General features: G+C 51.9%; 13 protein-coding genes; 6 read left to right on the top strand and 7 right to left on the bottom strand.

The window, feature by feature from the left end:
- Positions 1 to 187: 187 nt before the first annotated feature.
- On the bottom strand, positions 188 to 3,745 carry RCC_03708 (uncharacterized protein; the record flags this gene model as incomplete). The annotated part of the gene is made up of 1 exon (XM_023768994.1): positions 188 to 3,745. The coding sequence occupies one exon, from the start codon at positions 3,743 to 3,745 to the stop codon at positions 188 to 190; it is 3,558 nt and encodes a 1,185-aa protein (XP_023624762.1).
- A 1,133-nt stretch (positions 3,746 to 4,878) lies between these two features.
- RCC_03709 (uncharacterized protein) lies at positions 4,879 to 5,312 on the bottom strand (the record flags this gene model as incomplete). XM_023768995.1 has 3 exons in its annotated part: positions 4,879 to 4,967; positions 5,025 to 5,126; positions 5,183 to 5,312. 3 exons carry the CDS (start codon positions 5,310 to 5,312, stop codon positions 4,879 to 4,881), a joined length of 321 nt encoding a protein of 106 aa, XP_023624763.1.
- A 472-nt stretch (positions 5,313 to 5,784) lies between these two features.
- RCC_03710 (uncharacterized protein) lies at positions 5,785 to 7,053 on the top strand (the record flags this gene model as incomplete). Its single annotated transcript, XM_023768996.1, has 1 exon — positions 5,785 to 7,053. The coding sequence occupies one exon, from the start codon at positions 5,785 to 5,787 to the stop codon at positions 7,051 to 7,053; it is 1,269 nt and encodes a 422-aa protein (XP_023624764.1).
- A 484-nt stretch (positions 7,054 to 7,537) lies between these two features.
- RCC_03711 (related to Zn-finger protein) lies at positions 7,538 to 8,513 on the bottom strand (the record flags this gene model as incomplete). XM_023768997.1 has 2 exons in its annotated part: positions 7,538 to 8,357; positions 8,431 to 8,513. 2 exons carry the CDS (start codon positions 8,511 to 8,513, stop codon positions 7,538 to 7,540), a joined length of 903 nt encoding a protein of 300 aa, XP_023624765.1.
- A 914-nt stretch (positions 8,514 to 9,427) lies between these two features.
- RCC_03712 (uncharacterized protein) lies at positions 9,428 to 10,615 on the bottom strand (the record flags this gene model as incomplete). XM_023768998.1 has 3 exons in its annotated part: positions 9,428 to 9,609; positions 9,702 to 10,134; positions 10,202 to 10,615. 3 exons carry the CDS (start codon positions 10,613 to 10,615, stop codon positions 9,428 to 9,430), a joined length of 1,029 nt encoding a protein of 342 aa, XP_023624766.1.
- Positions 10,616 to 11,530: 915 nt separating this feature from the next.
- On the top strand, positions 11,531 to 12,416 carry RCC_03713 (related to F-actin capping protein beta subunit; the record flags this gene model as incomplete). XM_023768999.1 has 2 exons in its annotated part: positions 11,531 to 11,553; positions 11,621 to 12,416. 2 exons carry the CDS (start codon positions 11,531 to 11,533, stop codon positions 12,414 to 12,416), a joined length of 819 nt encoding a protein of 272 aa, XP_023624767.1.
- An 898-nt stretch (positions 12,417 to 13,314) lies between these two features.
- On the bottom strand, positions 13,315 to 14,181 carry RCC_03714 (uncharacterized protein; the record flags this gene model as incomplete). Its single annotated transcript, XM_023769000.1, has 1 exon — positions 13,315 to 14,181. The coding sequence occupies one exon, from the start codon at positions 14,179 to 14,181 to the stop codon at positions 13,315 to 13,317; it is 867 nt and encodes a 288-aa protein (XP_023624768.1).
- Positions 14,182 to 14,708: 527 nt separating this feature from the next.
- On the bottom strand, positions 14,709 to 15,544 carry RCC_03715 (uncharacterized protein; the record flags this gene model as incomplete). XM_023769001.1 has 2 exons in its annotated part: positions 14,709 to 14,801; positions 14,873 to 15,544. The coding sequence occupies 2 exons, from the start codon at positions 15,542 to 15,544 to the stop codon at positions 14,709 to 14,711; spliced, it is 765 nt and encodes a 254-aa protein (XP_023624769.1).
- Positions 15,545 to 16,605: 1,061 nt separating this feature from the next.
- On the top strand, positions 16,606 to 17,277 carry RCC_03716 (uncharacterized protein; the record flags this gene model as incomplete). Its single annotated transcript, XM_023769002.1, has 1 exon — positions 16,606 to 17,277. One exon carries the CDS (start codon positions 16,606 to 16,608, stop codon positions 17,275 to 17,277), a length of 672 nt encoding a protein of 223 aa, XP_023624770.1.
- Positions 17,278 to 18,369: 1,092 nt separating this feature from the next.
- On the top strand, positions 18,370 to 19,053 carry RCC_03717 (uncharacterized protein; the record flags this gene model as incomplete). Its single annotated transcript, XM_023769003.1, has 1 exon — positions 18,370 to 19,053. The coding sequence occupies one exon, from the start codon at positions 18,370 to 18,372 to the stop codon at positions 19,051 to 19,053; it is 684 nt and encodes a 227-aa protein (XP_023624771.1).
- A 1,045-nt stretch (positions 19,054 to 20,098) lies between these two features.
- Positions 20,099 to 20,341, top strand: RCC_03718 (uncharacterized protein; the record flags this gene model as incomplete). Its single annotated transcript, XM_023769004.1, has 1 exon — positions 20,099 to 20,341. The coding sequence occupies one exon, from the start codon at positions 20,099 to 20,101 to the stop codon at positions 20,339 to 20,341; it is 243 nt and encodes an 80-aa protein (XP_023624772.1).
- Positions 20,342 to 21,095: 754 nt separating this feature from the next.
- On the top strand, positions 21,096 to 21,923 carry RCC_03719 (uncharacterized protein; the record flags this gene model as incomplete). Its single annotated transcript, XM_023769005.1, has 1 exon — positions 21,096 to 21,923. The coding sequence occupies one exon, from the start codon at positions 21,096 to 21,098 to the stop codon at positions 21,921 to 21,923; it is 828 nt and encodes a 275-aa protein (XP_023624773.1).
- A 1,098-nt stretch (positions 21,924 to 23,021) lies between these two features.
- On the bottom strand, positions 23,022 to 26,969 carry RCC_03720 (related to ATP-dependent DNA helicase mph1; the record flags this gene model as incomplete). The annotated part of the gene is made up of 1 exon (XM_023769006.1): positions 23,022 to 26,969. The coding sequence occupies one exon, from the start codon at positions 26,967 to 26,969 to the stop codon at positions 23,022 to 23,024; it is 3,948 nt and encodes a 1,315-aa protein (XP_023624774.1).
- Positions 26,970 to 27,362: the final 393 nt, after the last annotated feature.

The raw sequence follows: 27,362 nt of genomic DNA on the forward strand, positions 1-27,362 counted from the left end.
TCTCCTCTCAAGCGACAGTCTCACTCCAGCCATGTTAACCTCCCACGCCCTGCGAGACCTGAGAGTATCAAAAATTCGAAAATACGCCGCTGTGCCCTTCGCCAAAACTCCATCGCCCTTCATAACGCTCATAAATGCATCATTGCTCCGCCCATGATTGTCGTGCTTCAAATAGAGGGCTGTCCCACTACGAACTCTTTCGCCCTGCGAGAACATCCTCCCAGCGCTCCCGGTCTCGATGCTCCTTGTTCTCAACAGCGACTCCAACGCCATAAGCTACAGCGCTTGCACCTACACCAACTCCGAGCGCCCACCTAAGTCTGCTAACCCAGCCGCTGCCGTTACCCTTGAGTCTACGCAACAACTCAATCTCCTCCGCTGTCAGCTCGGAGCGTTGATATCCGCCACTCTTGCGGCCGGAGAATACCCGCTCCTCGCGATGTACACGTGCGCTTCGCTTGTTGTCGTGGTCTTTTCGCGAATCAAACATGTCGCCACGTCGAGACTGAATCGTACTCGGGCCATTGACAGCCGTGCCTGACTTCTTGTTTGGACAGCCAGGGGAGACGTAGCTCGGGGTACCTGGTGGAGTATATCTCGCCTTTGCGCCCTCGTTCGATGTTTCCGATATTGGCTCCACTAAAGAGGTGATTGGCTGCGCTTGCGTATCGTTTGACTTCACCGGGTCATGACCCACGAGAGAAGGCTTGAGATCGACGCGTTTTTTGAAGAGTAACAAGTCTTTGGTGCCAAAGATGACTTGAAAGCCCTCCTTCTGTAACTCYGCAAAGTGAGGAACGAATCTGGCTGGTTGATATAGCTGCGACAGAGCATCCTGGATCGAGATGGGTGACTCGTGGGTGGTAAAGTTGGACGAGGTGGTCGCAGTGGAGAACATATCGTTACCAGAGTCGTATGCGAGGACTTTGTAAACGGGTGGATCTGCCCACTGAACATTCCAACTGACTGCATCCTTCTTCTTCTCAACGGCATCAACCTTCTTCTCTTCAACATACTTGGTCCACTCCTTCTCCCGCAGGGCATCTGCTTCTAACAGCTTGATGGTATCCTCTGGCTTGTACTTGTGCTTCTCAGCCATCTCCTTGTCGACTTTTGCTGAGAGCGGATCTGGGAAGGGATTCCTACCAGCATGGCTTTCTTGAATCTGACGATCCTGTTCGGCATAGTCTGCGAGCAACCTCTTAGTATCAACAGGCTTGTGCTCGAACTTCTCGGCCATCTCCTTGTCCACCTTTGCTGAAAGTGGATCCTGGAAGGGATTCCTCCCTTGGCGAGTCTCGTGAATCTGGCGGTCTTGTTCGGCCTGGTCTGCAAGCAGCTTGGCGGTATCCTCTGGCTTATTCTTGTAGTTGATAGCCATCTCCCTATCAATCCTGGCTGAATGGGAATCCACAACCGGACTTCTTCCAGCGCGTGACTCGCTTATCTGACGGTCTTTCTCTGCCATCTCTCTCAGCAGGTTCTTGGTGTCCTCGTGTGTCGCTTCACGATAAGCGATGCCATGCTCCTTTGCAGACTTGGCGAGCAACTTCTCAACAACGGGATCCCGCGAGGGAGTACTTGCGGAACTTGCGGAGATTTCTCGACCCTGTGGACTTGCAACGGGCGAATGCGTCGACTGCTTGTACCACTTGGAATTGTCCTTGGCAAATCGTGCCACGTTGGCAATGTCGAAATCGCCCTCTGCCTGGACGTGCTCTGGACCAGTGACCTTTGATGCGTCCTTGCGCGCGTCCTTGGATGTGTCCTTGGCGCAGGCCTGTTGTAGTGCACGCTCCAACTCACGAATGCGCTCTACGTGCATCTCTGAATTGATCGTGCTTTGTTCGTAAGACAGGTCCAGCTCTCTCTTCAATTCAATCACTTTTCGCTGGTWTCTGCTCTGCTTATCGGCGTTGGGATCGTAGGCGGGGACGGAGTGCTTGGCCTTGCTGCTATTCAAGCTCCCATAAACAGTCGGTGGCTTGAGTTTCACGTCCCGGTCCATGGTAGGATCGTTGTCGTATGGAGTACGCGCAAGTTCGTTAATCTTGTGGCCGTTTTCCTCGACCTTTCGCCCTCCCATGTACACTGTTGGCGGCTTGAATTTACCATCACTCTTGTCCATCGTAGGATCGTTGTCGTATGGAGTACGCGCAAGTGCATTAAGCTTGTGGCCATTCTCCTCCACTTTGCGTCCATCTTTGAAGACAGTCGGCGGCTTGAAGCGAGCAAATCGATCGAGGGTTGGATCATTGTCAGCCGGTGTCCTCTCGTGCTCATCAATTACGCGACCGTTCTCTTCCACCTTGCGGCCGTGCATGTATACAGTGGGTGGTTTGAACCCCGCCGGCGTGTATGAAGGATCGTTGTCAGCAGGAAGCCTAGTAGGTTCATCGTTTGCGACGCCGCGGGTTCGTAGAACGCGGTTGGCTTGTAGCAACTCGGCCTGTTTATCCCAATCCCGCGGAWCATGGCTCGATTGTATCCCTTCACCTGTTGACTCGTGTGCAGCGGAGTCATCGAAATCCTCGGGCTCTGGAATCTCCTTTGCCTGCATGCGATGTATTGCTGGCTGCAAGACTGCTGGCTTCTGTGGGCTCGCACGTGTGCTGTAGTGGGCACGATCTTGTCGACCTCGCATCGAGGCTCGAACGTCTTCCGCTGTGAGAAGTTCAAGATCGCTTTCGGGAGCTTTGGTGATGGGTGAAGTCTTAGCTGGGCCTGCAGCCACGGATGTGTTCAATAAAGACGGAAAGTACACAGAGGCCTTGTCTGTTTCGTTCACAGTCGTCGTTGGTACTCCAATAGGCTTACGAACTTCTTTCTGGGTCAGTTCCTTCAATCTGGACTCTGGGATCGATGGGAGTGCCTGAATGGCCTGGGCTGGGCTAATTGGCATGGGTTTCTGAACTCGGAGGACTTTTCGATTAGCGATTGGATCGTACACCCAGGTTTTGGTCTCTCCAGAATTGGAGTCCCACTCCTGTCCGCGGGTATTGTTGGACTTGGAATCCCAGGCCGTGGATGCAGAATATGAGTAGGTGGTCAGCTGGCCATTCGGAGTGTCAGCATCCACGTCACGCTCCTTCTTAGCTGGCTGTTCGGTCTTTACAGGCTCCGGTGTCTTCTTGGCCGCGGTATCTTTGGGCTTTATTTCTGCAGGAGCGTCAGCTTTTGCGGTCAGCTCTTCGCTGGTCCATCGCAGGATCGGGCTGAGGAGCGGGCTCCAGAATGGTTGGAAACGCTTCCCAAAGACGGCCTCGTATGGATCCTGCTCAATACGCTTCCGCATGCGTTCCATGTCTTCCTTCCACTTCTTCTYGGCTTCGGTCAGCTCGAACCCGTCTTCTCCATCAAGGCCTCGGTCATTCTTTCTATCGGCTTCAAGCTTGCGTGGATGATACTTGGGACCGCCAAAGTGACTCGCGAAGCGAATGTGCTTTGCGTTGAAGAATGGTTGCTGAGCTGCATCCCAATCCCATCGACTCCGACGTCTCATTTTATCAATCTGCTTGGCTCTTGTCTTCAGCGAGCGAGAACGGTGGAAACGGTGGAACAAGGGATCGACGTGTGAGCTATAGTCGCCAGGACGTCGCCATCCCCAATGACTGCGAGATTGAGCAATATTGGTGGCGCTGGGACGGGTGAGACGAGTGCTGGTTGATGTCCGCATGCCGACGGTCGAGGACAATGATTGATGTCTCGCCGGGGGAAGGCCATGTTGGAGGTAGGATGTCAACATGGTGACTGGAGTGGAGTGGCGGGACGATGGGGCGAGAGGGATGAGTGAAGCCCTTCGCTACGTCCGCTTGGCCTGGTCAGCAGCTGTGACGAGGACGACGGTGGTGATTGATGGTCATCTGCCGGTGATTCCGCACGAGGTGTGGCATGCAATCAATACAAAGTATGAATTCAGTATCAAAGTAATAGCAGTGAATGAAACCTGCCAGGAGTCCTTTTTGATGACTCGATGATGTTGATGCGAAGAAGTTCAACTACAACTGCCGAAGAGTGGAGGGCGTACAGTAGTTGCCCAAGCTAGGTACCTAGGTGTTTTGGGAGAGCTTGGGCTGGGTCTCGTGCCTGCCCCGCGAACGCAACACGCTACCGACCTTAGCGCCGAGGTCGATAAGATGAACCCTGCGAACGTCCGGGGTACCTCGCGCATGTGAAGGTGGGGGCGGATGTAAGATGAATACTCTACCATAACGGTGAACAGTTGACTTGATAGCGTCAGTTTCATGTTCCGCGTTGCAGATTCTGTAGATCTTGTCATTATGGTCTACGGAGTAGTGTTGTGCGAATGGAACTACGCACGATGTGAGCGGTACCTTTGGCGTTGCTTGCAGACGTTCAGATTCTGCCAACACACGCCCCGCAACTGTCCTTCCAGGATTCCACACTAGCAGTCTGCGAGAGTTTGTCGGTCAGCGCAACTACTTCACCGACTTTGTCCTGCTCATAATAATCCACACAGCACGAGTGCTAGGTACAATAGGCCATGTTGGAAGTGATACAGGCCGTTACCCCAACCCTAACGCTAGTCAAGATTCGACAATGCCCACCTCGCATCGCAGCACGAAGGCGAACGATTTGTTGCACATCGATACAAGYTGTATCATCAATTACCAACTAATGGAACTACCTTACACTAAGACTTACACAACGCGGTCTACATACAGGTAGCAGGTTATGGCGGCTCAGAACAGGCATGAGAAGCACTGGCCACATCGAAGCACCACGCTAGTGGTTTTCGTATCTATCCCCGCGTGCTGCRCCTGCATCACCTTTCCTCCTCCACCACTCACTTCATTGCAAAACCATCATCACCATCAAGGCGACGCTGGGATTGTCATCTCCGGCAAATCTGCAGCATCAGTCATCCGTCCAGGCGCCGGTGAAGCTGACAAGTTCGTCCTCCCTGGTTCGAAGCACTTCTCTCTGCAATTGAGGCTCCGTCATTGCTACCAGACATGACAGTCAGCCAGTCTCATCGCGACGCATGAAGACTGTCGACTCACTGGATGTGGTTCCGAATGCGAAGCAATCTAGGCAAGAAAGTAACCACGCTTTGAGTGATTGCACAATCTTCTGCCGGGAGAAATGAATATTCACAATGGATGCTGCATGAATCTTGTGAGCTTCTCCTTTCCACTGCCGCTTCAATGGACTGCATACCCAGCGACTGTTACTGTTGGTAGGAGGTAATGTGGAGTTTTGCCCGTGTTGGTTGATTTGCTGATATCGCAACTCGTCCACGATGCCATCAATATATACCGTTCTCTGGAATGGCTCGCCGCCAGCTCCATCACTCGATCATCTTTTCATGACGATTTGTGTTGGCGGCGTGCACTCGAAAATCTGCGGAAGCCGCCATTTGCATTGATTGCAAAAGCACTTTCAGCAACACCTTTTGAAACACCAGAGGAGGAGAATGTTCTCAGGTTTAGTACTTTTTTCTTCCCGTCATCCTGCTCATACATTCATTGCCAACAATCCATACGATACAACACACAATTTTCTTGCCGGTAGCAAGCGGAGCCCTCCCTCGCTATATTGAAGGATCAAGTTGGTGCCTCAGCTGCGCAGTCTAGCGAGTTAGCTGCATGAGAATTGATAAGCCTCCACCTCAGCCTCACCGGGCGTTTCTCAGCCTGGTCTCCCGCCTAACCTCTATAACCTTGATTGTCCTCCAACCCGGCTGCGCCGACTGTACACGAATATTCCGCTGGTCTGTCGACGCAGGTGTCTGACCAACCCAGCAGTTGCCATTGCCACCCAATGGCCATGGACAACACAGATGAGTGGGGGATGTGGCCGGAGACTTCGGACCCGGAATGGAAGATCCTCGCGGCGATGATCCAGGACGTAGCCCAGGATTATCCCGAGACTGGTATAGATGACACTGTTCTATTTGACAGCGGTATTCCAGATGGTGCTTCTCATGCCTCCTACGCTCCAACGACTCCGTTCCACGATGCCGCGGCGCCTGTGGATTGGAGTGGGATGTCCGCATCCAAGAATGTMGCTGGCGGTGGCCCACCGGTGAGACCAACAATCTACACACAGCAGCCAGCACAGTCGTCAAGCCAAAATGGAGGATGCGACTATATGCAAAACCCAATCCTGACAATCTCGCCTGCGGGGTTTGAAAGTGAAGGCAAGATCATCGTCACCCCTCCGCAAGACTATTGCGCGATGTTTGACACATTTGGGGACCCCACTCAACTCAAGACTCCCTCTCTAAGTTCCGGGACGACGTACGGGACCACACAGCAAGGCTATGGTAACAGTGTGGCCCCTTTTAGCGAACAAGACCTCTCATGGATAGCATTCCCTCAATCAACCTCGGCCAACATCTCATCAACTCTCGACCCCAATGCACAGTATCGAGCATCGACAGGCTCCAAACGCCCATCAATCGATCTCGGCGACGAAGACGGACGACCCAAGCGCGCCAGAAGCATCAAAAACGGCTACGAATGCGAACATCCCACGTGCAACAAACGCTACAACCGAGCGTGCGACGCGACCAAACACTTTAAAAACGTGCACGCCAACAAAGCACACAAGTGTGAAATTTGCGGCAGTCGCCATCCCTACCCGAAAGATGTGCGCAGGCACATGAAACAAGTCCACGACATCAACAGTCCTGCCGTCGATGGTGAGCAGCAGGTCAAACCTCAACGACGCTTCACCTCTCTCAAGAGCGTCGCTTCCATGCTCGCCAAATTGCACATCTGGCATACCGACCCCGTCGAGGAAGAAAAGCCCGAAGACTTCATCCTCGTCACCCAAGATCATCGAGATTATCGCAAAATCTATCTCGATGGGGTGGAGAGTTCCGAGGCGATGATGCAGAAGATTGGAGATGCGTTTGGGATGCATCATACGGATGACGCGCTTTTGAGACGGTATGTGAGTGGAGGGAGATTGGGGAAATGTTTGGGTGGGGCGCAACTCATGAGTGCGGTGGAGAATGCTGTGGCTGCGAGGAAGACTTTGCAGCTGTTCTTTACGCCGAGGGATGATTTTCGGGAGGGRGTTTGACGGGGATGATGGTGTGTTATGATGCTTTATGATATGTCATGATATGTTGTGGTTGGGTTGATGTTTGATGTTTGATGAGGATCTGGTTCTGCTGGCTATGGTCGGTCGGGTACGGAGGATGAAGAAAGATTACAGTCCACGGCAGCGTGGTATATAACAACAGGGTGAGCGAGGACATGTATATCGGGGAATGCATTCATCGACAAAATTGGGCATCTGCTCGACTGGGAGCATGCAAGAGCTCCGGCAGACTATGTGTATGGAAATGTGTTCTTCATGTCCGCAGACTTGAACAATGAGGCGTTCCTATCTAAATGATTATTTCATAACTCGTCACTTCGTAGCAGCGTCTCTACTATACTACCTTATGCATCCGATACCACCGCCCGCTATGCCGAAAGCACCATCACCATGCATCACCAGCCTTCACCCCTCATCAATCATCCCACCTCCCTCAAGTCCCTCCACCAAGCAATGTCCTCCTCTACGAGACCCGTTCAGGCGTAGGCGCCAGTCCAGGACCCACGCCTCTCAACAAAACAATCGTATTCCCCGTCTTCAAACTCCCTCCAACCTTCTCCCCAAAATCCAACAGTCTCCCTCCTTCCACATGGAACACCCTCAACTTATCCTCCTCGCTCTCACTCCGGTTATTCACATTACTGACCTGCAGCGCCTTGGCCGCGGCATCCAACATCCGTCCCACACTCCACTCGGCTCCATAGAAGAATTTACCCCTCGGGATCTTTGCCGTGAGAGTTTCTGACGAAGCTTCCACATGTAGGTATATACGCTGATCTCGAGGGATTTTGTCGTCGCCCTTGGCGGTATTTTTAAGTGCGGTTGTCGCTGCGAGGGTTTGGGCGGCGCTTTGCTTGGATTTACCTTGTGGGGTGGAGTTGGCGATGGTGGATTTTTTGGAGGCGCCCCAGGCTCGGAGTCGATCCAGAGCTGCCAGGCCTTTTTCCTTTGAGGTTTGTAGTCCCGCTAGAGATGTTCCACCTCCTCCTCCTCCTCCTCCCAAGGGAGTGAGATTCACGCAGTTGTGGTCATAGGTGAAGCGGTGTTTGAGACAGTATTCCCGGCGACATTTCTCGCAGTGCACGCCCGTCACCAGCGGGGTGTTGATGAGGGTTTTGCAGGCGGGATCGGAGCATTGCTGTTCGTGGGTGAGGATGTTGGGCTTTGGGGCGAAGGGAAGTCGTGATTCAGGTCCTTGATTCGCCTGTGCTTTTCTGCGAGCCCATTCGCCAGCTTTGGGACATGCGTGGGCCGTTTCGGTTCGGTGGTTAGCGCAGTAGGAGCTGGGAAAAAATGTGGTTAGAATGGTGAGCTTTTTTGGGATGTTCGGTGATGATGGACCATGTGGGCACTTACACACCCTTTGCAAGATTCACATTTGAAGGGGAGGAATGTGAGTTGGCGGCAGTATTCGGCCTGGCAGTGCGCGCCGATCGCATCCACGTCGCCCTCGGACATTTGGTGGGAGGAGGTGTGGTTTGGGGTGGGCGAGGATGTCATGTTGAAGGTGGAAGAGGTAGAAGAGAGTGTGGTCGCGTGTTCAGCTCGAAGATTGGTAAATCATTCGTCTCGAACCTTCCACCTTCTTTGTCATTCACTCACTTATTACTTGCGATGTGTCGCATCGGCGTCGGGAAGTCACGGCACATGGGCGGGCTGGACTCCGCTGCTATATGATTGGATGCTGTGACTTCACCCATACGTTAGCTCGACCTGCTAGCTTCCCGGGCTCTCTCTCTCTCCTTTCGCCATCTCCCATCGACATGAAGGTCATCGCTGGTGGTACTACCGGCTTGGCCAACCTATCAGATGACAGGATGTTGGTCGCATGGTTGAGCAAAGTCTATTGACGCGGAAAACGTACTTGCCTTGACGGCCGAAACTTCTACAGGTGATTGATAAAGTACGCCCAACCTGCTGCGTGGGAAGTTCCTTACTTCCAACAGCTCAACGTCACCTGGTGAAATCATCTCTACTTCATCATCAAATGGTAATAATACCGCCTCGTCTCCCAAAGATCCCTTCCCAGAAATCTCTAATGCATGAATGGGCGGGCTTACCAATCGGGCCCGGGGTGTGCCCTATCATTTTTGGAAAGCTTGCGGGAGAGCTAGGTACTTTGGCAGTCTAAGAAACGACTAGTATATTCGAATCTGGTCTAATATAGGAGGCTGCTCTATTTTCGACGTCGACCACTCCCTTCACATGAAGTCCTCGCGAGGAAGAGGAGCTGTCATCCAAAGTGATGAGATTACGCTCGTCGATTCGAACCTTTCCAATCACCGCTGCGCAAGTCTTAAGAGATCTCGCAACCAACATCCTCATTCCACTCGCAGGTGCCAGCGACTGATATCTACCAAGTCGGAACATCCTTGCCCGCATTCTCCTCAGCAAAGGTATCCGCCGTAAGCACCGCGCCCGCGAGGAAATGATCTTTATCAACTTTGGCGTCGGGGAGCGGACTTGGATTTTTCGCGAGATGGCTGTATGTTTTCCCTCCGACGATATTCGCGATGTTGGCATCTTGCCAGAGAACTGTTCGTCATTGATAAGTCAGCTTACTATACTTTCTCTTCCCCCCCCCGCTTTCTCTGTATATATCTCGGTCTTGAGGGAAGTATACTCACTAAAAGCCTCTACGCACCCTTCACTCCCCAACTCCCTCAATCCGCCCCTAAAATTCACCATATCCATCAAGCCGACCATATGCACGGGATAACTCTCCCGCAACCCATGCAGAGCCTCACAAGTGGCCAACAACAAAACGGCGATGATGATATGATCACTCGCCCTCCTCTTCGGATCCTCCAACGCGGCGTTAATCACCCTCATCACGTATCCGCGAAGCTGTAAGATACCGTGGATGATCCGGGGGTGGATGGGTTGTTTTCGCGAAGCGATGAGTTGGGAGAGGGAGAGGAGYATGCACGAAGCGAGTAGAGCGGGGTCTTGGAAGAGGCTTGGGATGAGGTATTTGTAGGCTATGCCGGGTTTGGTGAGAGGGGCGTATTGGCGTTCCCATTCGGGAGTTTGGAGGAGGACTAGTTGCTCGTAGTTCTTCTAGCGAAAACAAATATCCTGTTAGTGGTTTTGTATGTGGTTTGATGGAGAGGGAAGGAATGCCCACGAGCACGTTCATGGCATCTGTTCCTAGGTTCGAGAGGATTCTGCCAATGTGATTGGATGGGTCGTCGAGGATGTAGAGTTGGAAGGCGAGGGTTCCGCGGCGGAATGCTGCTGTAATGGGATTGGAGAGGTCAGAGGAGGCGGGGATGATTGGGAGGAGTTGGTCGTAGGCCTCTTCTTCTCCTTCTGCATTCTTTTTTTGCTTATCCTTTTCTTCCCATCCACGTCTCTCCAACTCTACGATCCATTTCACCTTTGCAGCTTCAGAATCTTGTCGCCGCTGATATTTCCGGGAACGATGTTGTTGCGCCGTAACATGTGAGCGGATATCTTTCTTCGCCTTGGCGGTTTTGCTCGCCGACGGCTTATTCACRGGGTCGAGGAAGAAGAGCACAGGAGGTGCCTTGGGCGGCATTGTATGTGGAATGCATTGGGTGTGGATGGGAATGGGTCTTGGAAGAAAGTACTTGACCAGATGGAGAGAGAGAAAAAGTCGGCGGATTGACAAAATGCACTACTCCTACCTTTTCTCGGTCATCACACTGACGAAAAGATCGCGCATCCCCACTTTCCTAGGTAGATCCCATGCCATGCTTTCGGGTCAGGAATGTTGTTCTGATAGACGTGCAGCATCAGGATGCGATTCGCACGCATCGGATCGCCATCCGAAGGTTGACTTTTTCGGTACCGAGCGAGCACGCTCCCAAGTGCAGCGATTGCGTTTGGGTGTTCAGCTCCGCCTCCGACAGCAGGACTGTACCCGGAAAATCTCGAAGGAACATCCGGCGGAGATCTGAGGTGACAGCAGACGATATCTAGACCAATCCCGATACAAGTCATGCTCTGTTCTGATAACATACTCTACCCCTTCAGCCGTAGGGGGAAAATGCAAACGTTCGCCCAGCCTAGCACCAGCACACGCCAATACCAGTCACACCGCCTACACGCTTGACGACTCACGAGGGCAAGACCGGGATTTCACTCATCGTCTCGTCTCCAGTCGCTCGGAATCATCGCCGGACAAGTCAAGGTGGGTAAGTAGTGTTCCGTTCGCCACGAGGCTGGGGAGTAAGCGGAGAGGCAGTGTCGTGGAATCATCAGGWTCGCTTGTGAAGTCAATGGCCGCGAATGCCCAATGGCAATGTGGGAGGGGGTGTTGCTGATGTGAAGCAAGTAGGAGAAATAAGTGTCTCCATAAGGTAATTGCCCCCCAGTCTAGCGCCGCCCTAGTTCTACAACTAGCCCCGCGATTGATGATCGACACCTCGACTGAAGCTCCCCCAAAACACACCACATCTCCATCACCACAATTCAGGTCACAATGGCCACAATGGACCCCTTCGACGCCGCCATGTAAGTCCACACCCATCAATACCTCACCAACCCACCCTGCAATAACTAACCAATCCCCTCCATCCAGCGACCTCCTCCGCCGCCTCCCTCCCTCCTCCACCTCTCAAAACCTCTCCGGAATCATCTCCCTCCAACCAGCGCTCGAAGAGGACCTCCTCTCCTCGGTAGACGTGACCCTAAAAACCACCCGCTGCCCCACCACGGGCCGCGACTTCCTCTGCTGCGACTACAACCGCGACAACCAATCCTACCGCTCCCCCTGGTCCAACACCTTCCACCCGCCCATCGACCCCGAAGATGCCGCCGACCTGCTCCCCAAAGGCCGCATTCGCACCATGGAGGAAGCCCTCAATGCCGGCGTGGACGTCTATCGCGAATTGTACTACGAGGGTGGCGTGAGCAGTGCGTACTTGTGGGAATTGGAAGATGGGTTCGCGGGCGTGGTGTTGTTTAAAAAAGTCGTGGGCGAGGCCGGGTGGGATAGTATCCATGTGTTGGAGGTGCAAGAGGCGGCGACGAAGCGCAAGGCACATTATAAATTGACGTCGACGGTCATTTTGGATTTGGGCGTCAAAGGAGGAGCGGGAGTGGATTCGTTGGAGTTGGCGGGGAACTTGACGCGGCAGCAGCAGAATGAATTGGCGTTGCAGGGTATCAGTGATGGGCAGATTGAGACGAGTCATGTCGGCAATATCGGACGCATGGTGGAGGAGATGGAGACCAAGATGCGCAATCTGTTGCAGGAGGTCTACTTTGGCAAGGCCAGGGATGTCGTGGGAGATTTGCGGAGTATGCGCAGCTTGAGCGATGTCGAGGGCGATCGGAGGCAGCAGAGGGAAGTCATGAGTAAGATTTCGAGGTAGTTTCACCGAGGGCTTGGAATATGACGGGACAGGATAGAGGGTGTGATGATGATGACATTCAAGATGACGAAGGATGATGCTGCTACCCTCTCAATCAATCAAGCAGTCAAAGGCAATGAGATCTCAAATTCCCCGCCCTCTTCGTCTTCTCCACCTCTCCCGAGCAACACACCTTGGCCTTTTCCTATTGCTACGGGACCGCTATTAGACACAAATTTGTCAGTCCATGATCCATCCCAAGGCTTTAAGCTATTCAACTTACAACCACTGGAAGAGCAAGTCGCTTTCTTCCCACGAGCCTCGATTGAAGTTAGGGGAGTGATGACTTTACACGACGCAGGTGGCGTGAAGGGGTTCCACGCATTTGCTGTTGGGGTTGGGGTCGATGACGGAAGTTAGAGTCTGGGTTGGTGGACTGTCGTTAAGGGTTGTTTCCTTCTAGGGAGTGGTGTTAGTGAGGCAGGGGTGGTGGAGGTCATATGAGTACGTAGAAAGTTGGTGGAGGCGGCATCGGAGTAGCAAGAGCCAGACCGAAGAGAATGGCCGCGGCTGTGACGAGGGTGGAGAAGTGCATTTTTGGTGATTGGTGTTGAAGTCTGCTTTGCTGGTGAAGGTTGCTGTCGTATTGAAGAGAGGAAATTCTGGGCATTTTCTGGTGAAGAAGTTTGGAGTTAAAGATGTGGTAAGTCTGGAGTATGCTTTCCCAAGCGCCATGGATCTGGTCGGCGAGGGATGTCCTCCCATTTTGTCTTTGATAACATGGCATCGCCCACCTTGCTTTGGCATCAGCAATGAGTGGTGTGAGTAGGCTGTGAAGAAACTACTGCCTGTCGGATGACGTTCTTGGACTGCTTCAGATATCCTCAATGATCCGCCATCGGGGCACTGTTGACAAGAATCACGGCGCTGCCTGACGCTCCCGACGCTCCCGACGCTCGTGACAGCCTGAGTGGGTACATCGTGTGTCTTCAATCTGCTTAAGACCAGCAATTAAGGCTTCGGAACGAGCACAACGTGTCATTTTAATCTGCTGGACCTTCTCAAAGGTAATTATTCTGCCTGTAGAGCCATTTCTACATTCTCGTGGATAGTCGTGATCGAAGAGTTCCTGGAGAGCCTTTTGGAGACAGAGGRTGATGCGTCCAGCTCGGAGGAGGCACTTCGACCCATGGTTCTCTTGTGCTGTACCGCGGATGTGAGGCAGTACCTGCTTCATGAGAATTTGTGAGTGATATTGGAGCGACATGGTGATATCGTCATATTCAAACCACATCGTCTTCTCTTCTCCCATAAAGTGGTAATCAAGCACCACATAATCCAGCTGCACCAGTCCGTCATTCTTGAGGTTTGGGATCCGAAGAATATTCTCGCGTAGAGCGGTGAGCATTGCTTGATCGTCGTCGTTGTCGTCGTCGTCTTCTAGCTCAGCGTAGATATTGAAACTTCCCAGCTTCAGCCCTCTACCCACCGCGAAGGTAGTGTGCCAGGCACATAGTTGATCGTAGCTCGTGTTACTGTCGGGCAAGAGATAGAATTCATTGATGGCATAATACATCTCGGTGCATTCTGCACGTGCTTGTCGGCAAGTGTGAGCTAAGCCAAGTGGATGCTTGTTGCCTCCGCGGTCACTCTGACGAGAAGTGAGTTCGCTATCACAGTCTCCTTGACCAACCCGCATGACGACACCCTTATCGTGTTTGAGGACCATAGCGCTAATCTTGTTGCGCAGCTCAGCGGAGGGCCTACCGAGAGGAGAGTTCTCCATCGTCGTCTTGAGTGGGTTGGATCCAAGTGAAGACGCAGGAGAGGTGTCCTGGAGAGTCTCAAATATGGTGGTGGTGGAGAAGTTTGACCATATACAAGGCTCGTGATCGGGCCAAAGTGGTTTTATCGTTGGTGAAGAACGTCAACAAGCCAGAGGACCGGCCTTGATTGCTGTGGCCGCGGATATTGTTGCCTATCAGCGGCGACGAATGAGWTTGTCGCACGGTGATGGAGTGCTGGATGGAGGATGGAGGAGAGTCAAGGTTTTTCGGTGATGGTGTTGTGGAGATGGTGTTGTGACGATGTTGTTGTGAAGATGAAGTAGTGCAGCAGTGTCGAATACTTACCTTTATGCTCTTGCTTGAGCTTAGTAATTCGTCTTCACATGCCGGCAGGAAGGTGTAACCACGGGCATCACTTGTTAGACAGGGTACAACAAGGGGACAGTCAGCAAAGAAAGTAGTCTTCACCATCAGAAGGTCATCACAATCCACGGACTGACTATAAAGCATATCCAAAAGTCAACTTCTAAAACCCCAGACCCGTCCTCGGTGCCGTTCTCCTCTCCCCCTCCCTCCCAGTCACAACCAAAATCACGATACTTCCCTGCCGGATATGTCTCTACAGCAAAAGTCAGCAATGCTCCCTCTAATGTACCTCAGTCCCTCAAATCAAAGAAGAATCAAACTTACAAACTTTCCCCTCAACCGCACCGATTCATACCCCACGTCCCTCTCATGCGCCTCCCCATTGTAAATCTCATGTCCCTCAAAATACAGCTTCTGCTCCCTCATGGCTACCCCTTCTAACTTCCAAATCGCCAATGCCAACTCCGCAGTCGTGGTACTCTCATGCGCTGCGACCGCAAAACTTCTTGTTAAATCGTGTTGACGGCGGACCTCGAAGACAAAGTGGGCGTTGGGAAATGATATATCTGGCCCGAAAGGCTTTTGCAGGGCGTTTGGGAAGTTCGGATGGAGGATACTGTGGTGGTGGTGCTGGCCATTGGGGATGGGGTTTTTGCCGTTTTTGAGACTGCTGCGGCGTTTTCTGAGGGGTGCAGGACGAGGATTGGGGATGTAGGTATCTGTACTTGTGAAGGAGACACGAGGGGAGGGCGGAGAGGCGGAGGAGCGTTCTCTTTCTTCCTGTTCTGCTTCTTCTGCGGAGATTTGCTTGGGAGAATCGTAGAGCTCCAGATTCCAGGTTGAGGTGTCGGAGGGAAGGGACTTTATTGCGGTGACGATAGATCGGATGATGGATTGTTGGACTTGGGAGGTTAATGAGCCAGTCTCGAGATCTTGAGAGGCGTGGATTGAGGTTGCTAGGCTTAGAGGTAGGGAGAGAGAAATTGAGAGAGACATTATTGATTGTCAAGACAAAGATATTAGATTGGGCGAAAAGATAGAGGTAGGTAAGGAATAAAGGAATACAGCAGAGGAGGTCTGTGATTTTGCATCGTCATCGCTCACACGTGGTCCCGAATTCTGCCGTGTAGGGATGTTGGGGGTTGATTTGGGCGGGGCTGCAGGGGATCCCGAGCGGGGAGGCGGAAGACGCATACCGAGCGGACAGTCGGAATATTTGTCCGACCGGCCATATTATTGTATCGCGATTTTGGAAGTCTGTTCTGAAGACTGGCGGATAATTTGCATCCGGCTGCGAAGCCCCCAGTCCTGCTCCACTGATCCGTCACCTGCTCGTAGTGCCTTGCTTTTCGAATTGCCAGTAAATGTCGCAGAGGCTCTATCACTTGCGCTGTTCAGGCAGCTATTTTGCAGAGATGCTTTGAGTGCCAGAGTTAGTTGATGTGGATATACAGTTGGCTTCGCTGATGGAAGTCGCTTGGTGAGACATTTTCATGTGATCGCGCGGCAAGTGAAATTTGAATGACTAAGCTCGAGCAGACAATGTCTGCTGTCGCCGCTGCCACTTCATCTTTCCATCAACACCATTCGGATTCCTCCTTCCAATTTTAACTATCTACTCCTGCGTCATTCCACGACGATATTTCATCGTGCCACCACCGAGGAGGCAGATTGGCAGCTTCATCGACCACAGAAAAGCTCGCTTGAGACTCCTGGATCCTACAATCCTCCACCGAGTTCAAGAGCTCCATCAAGCAGACGTAGGATCGCCTGAGCCTTCTTGATCTTGCAATTTGTCAGCCATCCCGGAAGCTCCATCAACAAGTCGGTCAGAACTGTCGCTGTGTAGTAAGTCGCTGTGCTTCACCTATCTTATGAAGAGCATTCCTGATCCCATCTTTCAGGTCAAGGCGATATTCTTCACACGTCCTTCTCCATACTACCGCCCCGTGACTGCCACAAATAAGAGCTCTGTTCAATAAGAGCCCGGCAACATCCTCAAGAATCCTCGCGCGCTCGAACTATTCAAAGTCTCCCTCCACCCAGGCAACTCAGCAATGGAGAATTCGCCACTTGCGAAGCTTCCGGCTGAGCTACTCAACGACATCGTCGAGATGGCTCTTACGCATAATGAGGTAGTTCTCTCGGGTTCTCGGAAGATGCCGAATGCTGCGTCTTTGCTGCAGACCTGCAAGACGATGCGCGAAGGCTATTCAACCATGTTCTTTAGTACCAACGACTTCATCTACTGTCCCATGAGTACCGACTGCCTGAAAGACATCTCCCGCTTCGAGGATGTCATTGGGCCATCCAAGGTTGAGGCTATGGGCTCCATGGTCGTTCTCATGCGGGTACCAGCTTACAAGGAAGGAGCTCCCCCCATTGCCAGGGCTATTAAGGCGTTCTGTAACGCCAGAGAGAGACCCTCCATTCCAGGATCAAAGCTTTCTATTTCGGGCGTCTTTCTAGAACTGACATACGACAACGTCAGTTTTCGCCGTTTCTTCATCGACCTACAGCATCCCTCGGATTCCATTTTCCCAATCATCAGAGACATTCGCAAGGAGCAGGATGACACGTATAGCCGCGCGGTGGAGAAAGAAAAAGTCTCGCAAGTCGATGATCACTGGCTCAGAATTAATCAGTACTCGGATCTTCAGGACGCGTTGGGCGATCTCGACGATACTGTGCGTAGCGTATATTATTCGCTCGCAAGTGACGGCAAGTGAAAGTTGTTCAAGGATGGTCTTCGGTCGGGCAAGGCCAAACATCTTTGAAAAATCACAGGGGTGTAAATTAGAGGCTCAAACGATTGTTTCGAATGGTTTCCGAGAGAGTGAACAGCTTGACTGACGAGGTAAGACTCGCACGGATGTCTCTTCAGGACAACCTCGAGTGATTGCTTCCGGATGGGCGACCATGTTGACGCTCAAACGGGTGGAGCGGCTGCAAGTCTATACAGCAGGAAGACACTCTCGCAGTTGGTCTATGAACAACTTGAATGGCATGTCGTGCTGAAAATTCTCATTGTCAAATCCGAACCAGAATTTGCTCAATGTGGTCTCGCGTAGCTCTTTTACAAGACGTCATCGATCGTACTCTCCGAGTCACCATTGTAAATATAACTGGCGATGGCTTCACTTATGTATCAATATTCCAGAATCTCAGGTCCAATCAATCCTACTCTGGTGCAATGTCCGGATTCTCAGCCGTAGCGATACTCTGCCCGTGTCTAGGATGTCCCTTTCTTTCTTCGCGTATTTCCCATGTATAGGCTTAAGCTATACCACCTCAACCTGGAGCATCGCCTTAACGTCTGATTTTCTCATCACTCGACGCTCGTGGATTCATTGTTAGATCGCCGCTACTTTGTTATCTGCATGTGAATCTGGCCGATGACTAAGCTCAAGTGATGTTTGATGTCGCCGCCGCTCTCTCACTTCATCTTCTCACTAACAACATCGAGAATTCTGGCATCAGTCCAGCAGTCAGTTAAGTACTACCGCGTAACAAGATCGTCGACTACTCTACCAAGCCCTCAGACAATCATTGCGCGCTTCTTGATCAACACCGCATCAGCTCATCGCATTCGCGCGACAGCGAGTTGAGTACAAGCAAGATTTGCTAAAGGCAACTAATTTCGGCAATCTGCTGGATACGTCTGCGTCTGGTCACCTCAATTCTTCCACGTCGCCCTTCCCGCTCATTTCTCCAAACGATCACCAAGAGCTCCTGCCAAAGCGATCCATCGACAACATCACGGACAACCACACTTTGTAATTGGTGCCTCTCGAACAGACTCTTGCCGCTCAGAATCCAGAATGGAAAACTCTCCTCTCAATACGCTCTCCGCTGAACTGCTCAACCAGGTCGCCGAGCTCGTGCTCTATCGCCAGGATGGAGTCATCATCACCAGCAATGACAAGAACAGGAWCAAGAACCTTTCTGCTTTCACAAACACCTGCAGAGAGATGCGTCAAGACTACGCGAAGCTCTACTATGCCATCAACGACTTCACGCTCGAGACGGAATGCTTGGAGTTTCGCGCGGAGATTGACGCCTTCACAAAAGCCATCGGCCCGGAAATGACCGAATTGAWGGGCTCTATGCGCGTGGTTGTTGGCATATTCGAAAAGGCAGGAGAAGAATACCCTGGATACAGCGTCGCCGACGTCTGCCGCGCGATACGGGAAGGCTCGGTGAAAGAAAACCTCGGGGGTCTTTGTACATTGTCAATCCCGGAGCTCCGCCTGAAGCTTGTGTCTCAGTACGGTCAGACCTTCACTGTGCTCTCGATATCTCTAGGAGGTGTGTGCGAGTCGCTGGAAGCAGCTATAAAAGCTCGGTGCCATGAGAAATTACGGGAGCTTGCTGCCCCGAGCCCGATGATAGGTCCCTCGTTTTTGCCGCCTCCGGGAGTCCAGATGAGCTCACTATCACCCTTGAAATTCGTACAGTTTCTGTTATTCTTGGGAAAGGTGCTTCACAAGCTCCAGTTCACTTGATAGTGTCAAGAAGTTTGTCAGACGAGGGAAGGGAGATCAGTAGCCTGACTTGGCTTGCTGCAATCTACTCGATCGGGACGCGTCGAAGAGAGCGAAGGGATCCACAGGCGGTTGTATTCCAGGTCTCGGGCAGGACGGTCTTGCTATAAGGGTCAAAATGATTGTTTGGGTGCATGAACGCCTTAGATAGGCGTCGATCGGTCAAGTTCTGCCTGCAACTGTGAAACGAAATGTTGAACTCGATAGGAAAGAATGTATTCTACCAATCCTTAATGTGCAACTCTCTAGACTACTTTCGTTTTGCCTAGGCTTAGACTTGGGTAAGCCCAAGGTTTCATGACTTTCGCTTCCCTTAAGTCGTAGACAGAAGGCCAAAGTTGTTTAAACAGACGTTTTCCATGCATTCTCTCATTAATGTCCTCTGACTATATGTATCTTACTACTTCGTCTCCCGAAAATCTCCTGCTACCTTTTTTGACTTTCGTCTAACGCAAATGTGGTCCGTGCGTACTATGTCTCGCACGTGAATGAATGACTAAGCTCGAGCAAGCAGTGTTTGCTGTTGTCGCTGCCCCTCCACTACTCGCAAGTTTCATCATCACCATTGACATCTGACATCTCTCACTTTGATGTTCCTTGATTCCATCCAGCACATCGTCCACACCACCGCGCGAAGTTCCCTTATCTCTTCGCCGCCACAGCAAGAGCTTCAGCAGCTCCATCAGACAGACAGAAGTTCACGTGGTAACCGTCAACTTTGCATCCGTCGATATCTCCGCGAAGCTTGAGCTCATCTCAGCCGCAGGGCAAGAGCGTCCGACGCCATCAGTGAGTGATGAAGCATCATGACACGTGTCCCCGAGCTCATAATCGCTGACTACATCCTGCAGGCAGAAGCTCCTCTTCCACCTCTTTGCAGCTTTTCCAGTGAGAAGAGCAACACCGCCTCCTACAACGTCAGCGTGCAGGCATCATCAAGATACTTTAAGCTTTCTCGGCGCATTTCACAAAAGTACCAACTTCAACACACCGTCATCACGCCAGGATGGACAACTCGCCACTCAACAAGCTGTCTCCCGAGCTGCTCAACACCATTGCGGGGATGGCTCTTACGCATGATGGAGACGTCATTCTCTCGGGCTACCTCAAGACACCGAACGCTGCAGCTTTGACACAGACGTGCAAGAAAATGCGTGAGGATTACGTTCGGCTGTTCTTTTACAGCAACACCTTCAAACACGTCACCCGCAAAGGTAGTTTGCTAGTTACCCTTCATATCTGCCCTTAGCATAGCCTTATCAGACACAGATTTCACTCGGTGCGCTGTTGGAATGCCCAATGATCGCTTTCTCGTTAACCGGTTTAATCAGATTGATTATTAGATTGGATTGAATCACGCTYTTAGTCAACTGTATCCAGACCAACAAGTACAATGCCTACCACCACATCAACTCTTTCTTACTCCATTCCGCGACCGCACAATCTCCCTAGGTCGCATGGCAGACGCCGTTCAGTGTATGGTTCTTACTAAAAGTGAAGCTGCGGGTCTGGTGGTAGAAGTGCTTAATATGTAGCAGGAAAGGTCTTACAGCCTCTAGAAGATTGTCTAAGGTCTACGCATCAATGCGTTAGTTCAAGTCAAGTGTGACCGCAAAATCGAGCTCCTCAATGAGGACGTGTATGCTCCAGTGAGATTGTTGGACTGGATCGCTCTAGGGTTGAATGGTTACTAACGAGGATTGGAATCTGTCTTTTCAGTCCGACAAGTTGACATTGCCATTCGCGCCGTCGTCGCTTTCTCACCCGCAAAGCCTTATAGTATGCTGGCGGCTTGTGATTCGCACTTTATCCATCAGAAGTAGACTGAAGATTGCCCTCACTTTTCATGTGAAGTATCCGCAAGCACTGAAGTTTCCACGTCGCTCTTGCTTCGCCTCCTCGACAACCACCACTTCCTCCATCCAACACACTTCCTCACCTGCACGCATCAGCACCCCCTCACACTCAAAATTCGCGATCAAGCAACATACGCTTGACACACCATGGACAACWCGCCGCTCGGAAAGCTGTCTGCCGAGATACGCAACACCATCAGCGCCATGGTCCTTCAGCACGAATTCGTCAAAGTCAACATCACCGGTAAAGAATCCGATGATCTACTTTCTTACACTCAGGACACCGAGGAAGACAACAAGCATCCACTTGCCCTGGCACACACCTGCAAACAGGCTCGCAGCGAGTGCACCAAGATGTATTACGCCATCAACTGGTTTGTCATGGCTAGTGGTCCGGTCACTCATCGCCAGTTTTGTGAGTTCTTCAATCGATTCACAAGATCGGGCGAGCTCAAACTCGGTAAAGCTTTCACCATGCAGTTCGTGCACCATCTCGATGACGAAAAGTTGGTCGCATCACTCCGAGAAGCGATCCTCAAGATCCCCGAGCAGAAGAGCGACGGACTAGATCAAATCAGTTCAGTCACCCTTCGATGTACCATTCTGGAAGACGAAACAGCTCTGACATTTGGACGGGATGGCTTCGCCGGATCGATATTTCACCAAATGAATGCTCTGTGTGGCAAGATGGGCTCGAAGACTTCGTTTAACCCCTCCAGGGTAGACAAGCATGGGTCCAAGTGTTTGATCCGAGCTGCGCGTACACTGGCCTGCTTACTGGAGTGTCTTGGGAAGATGTCGGACGACTACAGCAGTCAGGATGTCTCGGATGCCATCCTGGCAAAGCTCAATGAACCTGCTGCGCGGGCCGTATTTGCAAACATGCAGATTAGCGTTGAATCGTTCATCGCCACGCAGCTGCAAGTCGAGGACACACCATGCGCCGAGGAAGGCTGCCTGCTACCCGAAGATTGAGCTGCTCGGCCTCCATGCTGCAAAGCCCGCTCATTCATCTCGTTACAAAAACGGCGGACTGTGAGGCCATCAAAGCTGCTCCATGAATCAGGGAAGAACAGGTCGTGGGATATACGAAGTCACACATGACTTGATCCGAAGGAATGGGTCGAAGCTTTCTTGACCTTGAAGCGAGAGGAGTTTCATGGGACTTCACGGTCGTCCTGCCAGGCCAGAAGCGGTACAAAAGCGTTTGAGATGGGGGAAGTGGGTGTTACATCGTGGCCCCTGACACCCACACACACTGATCAGTAAAAGCTTCATATTCCCCAAAAGTTTTTGCAATCAATTTGTTAACCGTCGTGAACATTGCAAGCCAATTTGAGTGGGGTAGGATTCAAGTCTGGAGTAGCAACAATGTCCTAGGTAGAAGAATGTCCTAGGAAGAAGAATGTCCTAGGAGGACGAATGTCCTAGAAAGGGAGGTACCGATATTGATAACACTCTTATCAATGTGCAGTCTCTATGGTTCTGCGCTCGGGAAGGAAACAACGAATGTTGCCTGCAGACGGACTTTGGAAACCGCGCTTGTACCAGTAGTATGGGGCAGAAGAAGGGAAATGTTTTGACTAGTCTGATTGAACATCTCACAAAGGCGAGATTGGTCGTGAACATCCTCCAAGATCATTTCTCCTGGTCAGACCGTCCAGTCGTCCAGCAGCATCAGCAGACCGCTTACAATAAGCGAGCCAGAACCAGAGCGGGTACGAGTGTGATTGTGCCGTGCTTTGAAGTTGTAGCAGACCTGGGGTATGGAGCATAGCGACGATACAGCAAGAGAATGGCTTTAATTGTTTGAGTGGGCTAATGACAATTGAGATGTGCTATTTGGTTGAAGGACTTTGTTATTCGTTTGACTGCAATATGCTGTTTCATCACTGGTAGCCTATACCGGAGATTCACGATCGACCTCCTCGGTCGGTGATCGGGGCGACATAAGGCTTTGCTTTGCAAAACGTGTCTTAAACCACGGCACTCAATATCTAGAGCTAGCTTCTGGAGAGCTCTGTAGCAAGCGTAGGCATTGAGATAGCTATACCCTCGATCATGACCTCTCTCTCACTCATCACTATCACTATCCTCCACTATCCGCCTTTTCCTCCCAGCAGCCACAACGACAGGTTCGTCATTATCCTCTCCATCTCCGTCTTCTTCGATGTCATCAAAATCGATACCAGACTCCTCTCCACTCTCAGCAATTTCCTCGACGTCTGACAAATCAACCCTGGCTCTCCTCACTAATCTTCTCCTCCCTTTGACTCTCCCGCCACTCCTCGCAGGCGTACCAGGCAAAGAGCTCGAACCATCAGCCTCAATTGGATCACTGCTCCTCACAACGAAAGCCTCCAGCTCACTGTCCATCTCCTCTTCTTCCTCCTCCTCGCCGCTTGTATCTCTTGATCCGATATCAATACCTTGCGTCGCCACGGCATATTCGGCAGGAGTAGGTTCAGGGCTTGAGGAAGCGCCTTCTTCGGCATCGCTGCCGTATGAAGTCTTCCTCGTGGCTGGGGTCTTCTTCGCGGCAGGTGCTTTCTTTACTGCGGGCGTCTTCCGCGGTGCAGGTGCTTTCTTCTTTGCAGGTGCTCGAGCTTTCTTTGCCGCTGGAGGAGGCGATGCGACTCGTCGTGGAGGTGCAGGCTCTGCATCTGAACTTTCAGGGTCGGAGACTGGGATGGCGTTGTGAAACTCTACTGCTGGCTTGACGAACGCAGCCGGAGCGGCGTTTGGTTTGCGAGCAGATTCTGCCATCAAAACTGTAGCTTCGACCTCCGGGCTGACCAGACGCAGACGTGCCGAACCGGCTGCGCGCAGATAATCATGATTCAGACCGTCTTCGAGCCTCTTCAACGTCTCTCTGTCAATACCGTGAATTGCTTGCATTGTCTTTTGAACGAGCTTCGCATTACGACCATGGCCGACGTATCTAGTAGGACCCAAGTTCACGAACTTGGAGGCAGGCATCATTGACGCATCGATGGCCTGTAGCTGTCCGCCATCTGTGGCACGAGCGTAGGTCTGTTCCAATTCCTGTTGCTGAACATCATTCAGGAGGACGTCCGTGATGTATGGCAGTGGAGCAGCCTCCGGCTCTGGAGTCGGCACAGAGACACGAGCTTTCACGAAACTTTTCAGGGGGGCCTGCTTCTTCTTCAGGGCGGCCTTCTTCGGCACAACTTCTTGCTCCTCGCCGTCATCATCCGACCCAAGCTTCGACGCCTTCACGAAGCCAGTCCGAACGCTATCCGGCATGTGAAACTTCTTAGGGGGGCGCTTTGTCTTGGCTTTGCCTCTGCCTTTCCGCGCTCGCTCGTTCAGGTCGACAGGCTGGCTGTTCTCAACAGGAATCTCCACAGGCCGCTTGTCGGGGATTGGTCTGACCTCCCTGGGAAGTATTCGTGGACTCTGGTCGTCTCTATAAGCATACTTGTCTTCATCGGCAATCGTCTTTTGTATGTACGCGTAGTTGTCTTGTGCTTTGGCGTAGTCCTTCTCCTCTTTATCTCTCATAAGCAGGAGGCGAACTTGGCCAATACGCTTTCGGCCTGTTCGACCAATACGCTGCAGCATCCGAATGGGCGACGATGAAGCGTCGTAGCACACGATTAGATCCACGGTTCCGATGTCGAGACCCTCTTCTCCGATGGATGTGGCGACCAGGCAGTTGTATTTGCCACTCTTGAAGTCTTGAATCACAGCGTTCTGCCGTTTTTGATCCATGCCTTCGGACCCTTTCGAAGCTGCCTGCCCAACAAAAACGTGTGGTCGAATCATGGGTTCATTCCGCTTTAGCACTCTGCAGATCTCTTCTGTACTATCTCGATAGCTTGCAAACACCATCACTCTTGTCGCGCTCGGAGGGACATCACTTCCCTGCGCTCCCTCACCGGCGTCTAGGAAGTGATTCAACACAACCTCTCGCAGGTACTCCATCTTCGGATGGCCAATGAATTCTGGATTGTTGGTCCATGTTCGTATCGTCGACATCATCTTCGTAAAGTGCTCAGAGTTGGCGATCCCGGCAGCCGTCTTGCCTTTGTTTTGACCACTTTTGACGTCCTTTTCAAAGTTCAGCACACCAGAGTAGAACGGACCGATGCCGTGAAATTTGAGCAGGCCAATGTTGTGAGCAAGACTGGACAACACAGTGAAGATGGCGTTAATCATCCCTTTGATAGGTTGAGGAGCTTTGCGGCCAGCCTCTGATTGCATCCACTTTGATCGCGACTGTGTCAAGCCATACGCGGTCAGAGCCATTGGGTCTTTCGACCAGTAAGCATTCTGGCTATTGAGCTTCTCCACTGAAGGAGCAAGTGCTTTGGAGAACATTCCCATGATGAGTAATTGCTCCTCGCTGTAGTCAAACACTTCCATCTCGGTGTTCTTTTCGTGGGTATACTGTCTAATGTCGATAGATTGCTCCGTGCGCAGCTCCACTCTGGCAATGCCGAGATTATCAATGACTGCTTGGACGGCCTCGACCGTAGATCCAGGAGTAGCCGTGAGGGCCAAGACTCGGAAACTTGGGTTGAATCTTCGCATGAAGGCGATGACTTCGGTATATGCGTAGCCTCCAGTAGCTTTGTGAGCCTCGTCCACCACCAAAAGGACAATCCTCTTCGGATCGCAAATGCCCGTCTTTAAATCATTGATGACGGTTTGTGGAGTCATGAAGAACACTCGCTTCTCCATCCATTCATCAGCACGCAGTCCGGGGGCTGTCTCACCAGTCATCAATATCGTATCACGTCTTGGGATACCGACAATGCCGTAGCAAGCATCGAGCTGCTGGGCAATAAGTGGTTTCGTTGGAGCCATGAACACTATCTGCGCGTCGGTAGTCCATCGATAATAGTTTAGCATGACTGTTGCTGCGATGAACGTMTTTCCCAGACCTGTGGGAAGGGCAACCAGTGTATTGTGGAATAGACTACGGGATACGATGTTGTACTGGTAGTCACGGACAGTGCCCAAATTTGTAGGATACACCCAGGATTCCATCTCCTTGGCGTCCAGCTTGTGGTGAGTAGGAGGCTCTTCCTTGTTCGCCAAGGGCCATGCATGCTTCTTCTTCGCAGCTTGCGACGAGGACATGTCTTGCGTAGCAGGTCGACCGTAAAGATCAAGCTGCTTCAATCCAGTCTGCGGTGCTCTCATTCTTGGACCCGGTGCACCTCGTGCAATGCCACTTGTCGGCTGGGAAGATATCTCAATTACACCTTTCKCTGGCGACTTCTCCGGAGATGAAGAAGAAAAGGCATCTGATGGCAGATCCGCGAGGTCTATGAGATCTTGAGACATGTCGATAGAAGGTCCGGCAATGCCCTTTACCGTCAGAGCAGCTCTTCGCCTTTGAACGATCCTGTCCTCCTCGGCCTGTAAACGCGCAGCGAAGGCAGCATCGTCATCCTCAATTGGTTGCCCCAAACGTGACTGAAAGAATTTACCAACGCCGGCCATATCTTCCATAGGGGTGTTGTTAACATTCCGGCCCGGAAATTGATTGAAAGCAGGAGGCGGCGGCACGGGAGGCTTCTTCCAGATGGGTCCTCTGAATGCCGCCGGGTTATCGTCTAAGCCATGCTGTGTTTGAGTAACCAGAATGTTCGGAAACTGCCCACCCTCAGCCGGGACATGAATCTTGAATCTCGAATTCTTCGCCACATTTTCATCCAGGCCAAGTTCACCAGGTAGATAGTAGCCTTCGTAATCACTTCCCAGATTGGTTCCCTGGGTTGGAATCGCGGTGGATTGCTGGAAGTATTGCGAGTCTTTTGCAGGACTATCGGCTTCATCCGACCACCCCTCTTCCTCGTCGCCATCATTATCACCGGAGCCATCACCATCCAGCTGTGGCGGTCCGCTCGCTCTTCGTCTCACTCGCCGCCTCTTGGTGGGTCTTGGGGAAGGATCAAAGCCTCCATGCTGAGAGGCTTCGATCTGGGTTGCAGCCTCCAGGAACAAGGTGTCATCATCTTCCAGCCCAAAATCGTCGCTGTGAGGCATTGCTACTGAGTGCGCTCATTGTCTGTTGATGCGAGATTGTGGCGACGCGCTGGAAGACGCGACGTAGGCGAAACTTTAAATGAGCCCCGCATTTTCTTCGGATCGCTAACCGAGCGTCATCTCCTGCTGGGTGAATTCAACCATCGCCGGCTTCGAGCATTGAAGCATATTGATGGGACAAAGTCATTTCGGWGAAGTGCCCATAACGATATGCCATACACGCTATCATTCAGACGAAGCTTAATGCGTTGTATACAGCTTGGCTAGATGATCGCCTATGCGGCTTTAGCAGGCCCGACCTGATTCCAAGGGCGCGAAGTACACCAAGTGCGGAGAGCTCCATGATGGCCGCTTACCAACGACACGGAGAGCTGGCATTCGCGTGGAACCCGC

This window comes from Ramularia collo-cygni, assembly GCF_900074925.1.
Source record: "Ramularia collo-cygni strain URUG2 genome assembly, contig: RCC_scaffold04, whole genome shotgun sequence".
NCBI classification, from domain to species: Eukaryota; Fungi; Ascomycota; class Dothideomycetes; order Mycosphaerellales; family Mycosphaerellaceae; genus Ramularia; species Ramularia collo-cygni.